The sequence below is a fragment of the Phoenix dactylifera genome, unplaced genomic scaffold, assembly GCF_009389715.1.
Source record: "Phoenix dactylifera cultivar Barhee BC4 unplaced genomic scaffold, palm_55x_up_171113_PBpolish2nd_filt_p 000058F, whole genome shotgun sequence".
NCBI lineage: Eukaryota > Viridiplantae > Streptophyta > Magnoliopsida > Arecales > Arecaceae > Phoenix > Phoenix dactylifera.
In genome coordinates, this window is record NW_024067672.1 from 5,908 (window position 1) to 11,394 (window position 5,487).

At 47.0% G+C, this 5,487-nt stretch overlaps 1 protein-coding gene across 1 annotated transcript; it reads left to right on the plus strand.

Annotated features, from left to right (window-relative positions):
* The first annotated feature begins 750 nt into the window (after nucleotides 1-750).
* Nucleotides 751-2,645, plus strand: LOC103697610 (transcription repressor OFP5). The gene has a single exon (XM_008779514.3). The coding sequence runs from the start codon at nucleotides 1,148-1,150 to the stop codon at nucleotides 2,264-2,266; it is 1,119 nt and encodes a 372-aa protein (XP_008777736.2). The 5' UTR covers nucleotides 751-1,147; the 3' UTR covers nucleotides 2,267-2,645.
* The last annotated feature ends 2,842 nt before the right edge of the window (nucleotides 2,646-5,487 follow it).

Sequence of the window (5,487 nt, forward strand, 5' to 3'; positions counted from 1 at the left end):
ATGTGGAATAGACATATCTCATGGATTGAAAGCTGACTCTTCAAGATCCAGAGGAACATCCGCAAGATAACTTAGCTCGACGTACTCATTTTAAATGATAACTTAGCTCGACGTACTCATTTTAAATTTGTTGGATAAATCATCCTCCTAGAGACTAGTTTCCCTTTTTTTTTTTTTTTTTTTCCAAAGCAAATATACGGACCTATGTTTTCGTATCACTTATTTTATCATTTATAAAATAAAAATTTTATTTCTATTTTTTTAACTTTTATAACTAATTATTTTTAAAAATATAAATATGATAATAATGGTCACGGCAGTGATATCCTTTTAAAAATATATAATAATAATAATAATAATAGTACAAACATATCGTTTTTCTTCTGTTTTTATATTTTTTAAAAGTAAAAAAATAGATATTAAAAAAATTGCCAAACAGGTCCACCCTTTCTTTTCTTTTTTTTTTTTTCGCTGCTACCAAGGCTCACCTTGAATTTCAACCATACAGTAAAAAATATTTCTCAAACAGGTGTGACGTACTCATCTTCGAATGAGGAGGGTGTAAGTAAAACGGTGTCCACCCGTACCAAACATTCTTCTGGTGGAGCGGGGATGCAGTGGGGGCTGCTACGTGGAGGTGGGCTAGTTTTTTCCTCTCTGTACCTTTTTCTTAAAAAAAAAAAAGGAAAAAAAAAAAAAAAGAAGAGAGGAGACATATAAATCTAAGTTCTATATTCAATCAGCCAGAACCCTGATTTGACGCTGCCCCAAAGCCCCAGAAATTTGGTTACCAAGGCAGAGCATATGAAAATACCGGAAGACGAACGCAAATGGCGGGATTTAATTCAAACGAGCACAAAAGCACAAGCAGGAACTCTTCCTTTTTCTTCTTCCTTTTCATTCTTCGATGCCGGCGACATGTACGGCCCTGTCTGTACTGTGGAAGCTGCAGCAAAAGTTAGGTGCCCTTCACAACATCCAGCCCGCCAGTTCCTTTCGAAAAGCCAAGCACAAAAAAATCACCTACTTAACGCCATTATTCTCCCTCGCTCCTTAGAATCTCGCTTCATCTGCAACCTTCGAACCGCCAGTATTCTCCCCCCATCTTTCAAATTCCATAGCTCTTGCAGCTCTTCTGAGGACAGAGATGAAATGGGGAAGGAAGCAAGAAGCCAAGCAGCAGCAAGAAGAGAAGGAGAAGCAGCATTCCACTTCCACTTTTTCCATCTCCAACATCCTTCCACTTTGTTGGTTTTCGAAGCTAAGGAATTTGAGTTCCAAACCCAAGGCCACGCCCTCCAAACCCATGCGAAATGCGGCCGGACCCGTCTCCTTTCCGCCGCCGCCGCCTTCTCCTCGCCACCGCTCCGCCTCCGACCATCTCTCCTTTTCCCCCGCTGTCCTTGACCGCCTCGTCGCCCGATTCCCCGCCTCCTTCCGCGACGCCGGGGACGCCCCCCGCCGGCGATCCATCGGAGAGGATGACAGCCTCCTCGCCCGGGACAGGACGAGTCACCGGCGAGTAATCGCCCGATCCAACCGACATAACTCGGTAGGCGATCTCGACTTCAGGCCGCCGCCGCCCTACTCGTTCAGCGACCGCCGACCGAACTTCGAACTCGCCCAGTCGCAGCCGCTGGGCCATCTGATCCCCTTCTCGACGAGGTCGTCCCGGCGACGGCCCCGCAATCTCGAGCCCGCCTCGGAGAGCGAGAAGTCCGAAAGCGATCCCTCTCGGCTGCGCCATCGCCGGTTGCGGCGGCGAAAGCGGAGGAGCAAGGCAGGAAGAGAAGGCGGCGGGGCTTCGGAGGAAGCGGAGGGGCTTCCGGCGCGGAGAACGAAGCCTCCTCCGGCCACCGATCCCGATAGGACGGAGGAGAATCGCGGGGGCGGAGAGGCGCGGAAGTCCATCAGCGGGAGGATTCGGCCCAAGGTTAGGGTTTGTTCCCCGCGGCCGTCGGTGGCATCGCGGGCAGAGATGGGAAGGGCAAAGGCGCGGAGGAGAGCGGAGGCGGAGGAGAAGAAGGGGTTGGAGAGCTTCGCGGTGGTGAAGTGTTCGTGTGATCCGCAGAAGGATTTCAGGGAATCGATGGTGGAGATGATATGGGAGAAGGGAATCGGACGGCCGGAGGAGCTCGAGAGCTTGCTGGCGTGCTACCTGTCCCTCAACTCGGACGAGCACCATGACGTTATCGTAAAAGTTTTCCGGCAGGTCTGGTTCGACCTCAACCCGGAACGGTTCAGCTCCCGCCGCTTCAATGATTAAACCGCCGCTTGTTGGTCCAACCAGCGCATGTTTTGTACCACCGGCTCGTTTATTTTCTTGATCTACTTTAGTTTCTCTATTTACGATAAGAAAGAAAGGCGGTATGGTGTCTTGCTTTCAGTAAGGGAGCGGACTCAACGTTAATATAAAGGTTCTTGGGAGACAACAAGTACCATCCTTTTATTTTTTAATCTTTTTTCGGGGCTTATAATGTTGCTAGCTATTCGCATGCTCTGTGGGTGAACCTTGACAAAAAGGCTTGCATCCTGTGACCACAGCGTGCTTTGAATTTCCTCATAAAAAATATAGTGCATCTCATGGACTTTTGTCATGTAACTTAGCATATTCCCATCTTAGAATTAATCCAACTCATCTAAAGTGCCTGTATAATATCTAACATCTCATCAATGACCATTATACAGCCTAATAAAACTTGCTTCCACAATGAAATGCAGAAATAGATCATTTTTATGAATTCTCAACTCGAACTGAAAATGTAGATATAACACAAGTAAAATTATACATATAGCATGCCTACCGGACTTGATGAATCATCCACTGATCTTAAAAGCTTAAACATCCTTGCATCTTCAGCATAAAGCAAGGACTGCACAGTAATTGCCATTAGATCACTATTTACTTAATAGTTAAGACAATGATTTGGTTATCATCATATAATGCAGTTGACATTGTCTCACTACATGCAGCTCTTCATATAGCAATGTTGAGCCACCATCCAACCTTACGGTCTAGAGACTCCGTCTGTGAGGTGATTATGTAGATGTAAACCATGATCTCAAATCCCCAGCGCAAGGTACCCTCTGGAGTGTCAGGACGGTCTGCTTTGCCATTGTTCCAACATTCTAATTAGCACGTCTTGGAACATCCTTTTGTTCCATTAGGACAGGGCAGAACAATAGTATCCCGTTCCATAGGCAAACCAAGATAGTCCCATCTCATGAGATTAGAAACCTTGATATAAACATCATCATACAATTTTAAAATAACAAGAGAAACTATGTCAGCCAGCCAACAAGGAGAGATTGAGAAATTGATGAAAGCAACTTATAATCTTACCCAGCTTTCCCACCATAAGCGGTGTTGTAATTGTGAATAAGATTACCCACCTTTCTAGCAGGGCTATTAGATGATTTGAGAGCCTGTTGCATCATAAGAAAACACAGAGTTTACGTTCTTTGTTTATTTCCCAAAATGTAGAAATACTGTGGAATCTATTGCAACATATGATCCAGATTGATTTTGCAGTTTTACGTGGTTGTGGAGCACAATTTAGATATCATAAATAGAAGGCAATTCCATGACTATCCCAGGATATTTTCTTTTTCTTTCTCATTTTGAAAAATGTCAGGGGGATGCCACCTCCCAGGGGCTCAAACCAGGGACCTCTCCCAGTGCACGCACCATAGAGAGTGGTGCCAGCTAGCGGACTCATCCTATTGGCCATCACAGACAAAGTTCTCCATGCTGTATTTATATCAAGATTCTCAAAATATTTGTAATAATTGACAGACTCTCGCAACATATTGAATCCTTGCTTTAGTAGTAAAGAAAAGTATCGAACAAAATGAACTTGGATGAGAGCTTTCAATTACAATTCTTCTAGTTTTATTTAAACAATAGCAATATGATGTTAACATCTCTCTCTCCCTCTGATGAAGTGAATGGAGACTAAAAATATCTCAGAAGATTAAAATCAGAAAGAAATATAGCAATGGAAAACAGTAACAAGGACCACGGTCATTTGCAATTCTGAAAGTAATATATTTAACATGGTAACGAACTCGTGACTGGGAATATTTTGGGAAATCAGTTTTCCTGGTAGACTTGGAATTAGTAAAGCAGGCTGCATCCTGACTTAGGGATAGCATTCCTAGTGTTTGCTTCAATAGATATAGACTTATAGTTACGAATGTTGATATCTTGATGCCTTGAGGACAAGATAGAGTAACAACAAATTTGTAGCAACCATCACTCGAGAGTGGAGATTTCTTTCACCATATTCCCCTGTTGCTGGAAATTGGACCCGGGGGCGGCCGCGGACCGAGGAAGAGGAGCTCCGACGAACACTGGCGGGCGGCGGTCCGTCGGCGGGCGGCGTCCTCCGTGGGGGCCTGCAAGAAGCCGGTGGCCGGGGTTTCCGGCGCTGGCCCTCCGATGCTTAAGTCAGAGGGGGGCTTAATTTTGGAGAAGGAGATGGACTGTAAGTAAAAGTCCCCAGCTTCCCTTGGGAGGAGGAAGCCCCCCTCTTAGAGGGAGAAGCCCCCCTCTTAGAGGGAGACTTTCCTTTTATAGGGGGAGTGACAGGGTTACCTGTGATGTGACTAGGCGAATTAATGGGTTACCGTCACGATTCGACGTGGGCGTGGAAATAATGAGTTGCCGTGGATGACCTGTTCCCATCATGGGAGGAGATGGCGTGCAGCCAGAGCTTGCTTGTGGCGCGCAGTGCAGTACATTCTTGGGAATGGTGAGACGTTGACAGTCGTAGCAAGGTATGGTCCCTGGTTGATATGTCGTGGCGTGGCCGACAAGTATGGTGCGGTGAGGCTGCTGCAGGGCATGGCTGTAGCAGGTGGACGGCGAGGTCGGCCTTCTAAGCTCGGCAGCCTTCTGAGCTCGGCAGCCTTCTGGTCTCGGTCTTCTGAGCTCGGCAGCCTTCTGGTCTCGGCCTTCTGAGCTCGGCAGCCTTCTGGTCTCGGCTTTCTGTGCTCGGCCTTCTGAGCTCGGCAGCCTTCTGAGCTCGGCAGCCTTTTGAGCTTGGCCTTCTGAGCTCGGCCTGAATGAGCTCGGTTTTGCTGTCGGATTTGGGTGCTTTAATTTGTGGGTGGTCCATTTTTCCCCTCAACAATACCTCCCGACTTCCGAGTTCGAGCTGCTTTTTGGCTCGGGCAAAGGAAGTAGTCCAGTCGTCGATCATCCTGTAATATAGCCAAATATATATGGAGATGTGCGTGCCAAGTAGGGTGTACCTCTCATGCAGTTGGAGTTAAGTGCTTCAGGTCGACTCAGCAGCCTTCTTTGGCTTGTGGTCGACTCAGCAGGGTGCCCCCACTCAGATCGGGGCGTGTTGTCGTAGAGGCGTCGAATGGCGTTGAAGGGCGTCGAATGGCGTTGACATGGCGTTGAACGGCGTTGACATGGCGTCGAATGTCATCGAATGGCGTCAAATGTCGTTGAATGGCGTCGAATGGCGTCGAGTG

Coding starts and splice junctions, on each gene's coding strand:
- LOC103697610 (XM_008779514.3), top strand. CDS start 1,148: ATGAAATGGGGAAGGAAGCAAGAAGCCAAGCAGCAGCAAGAAGAGAAG.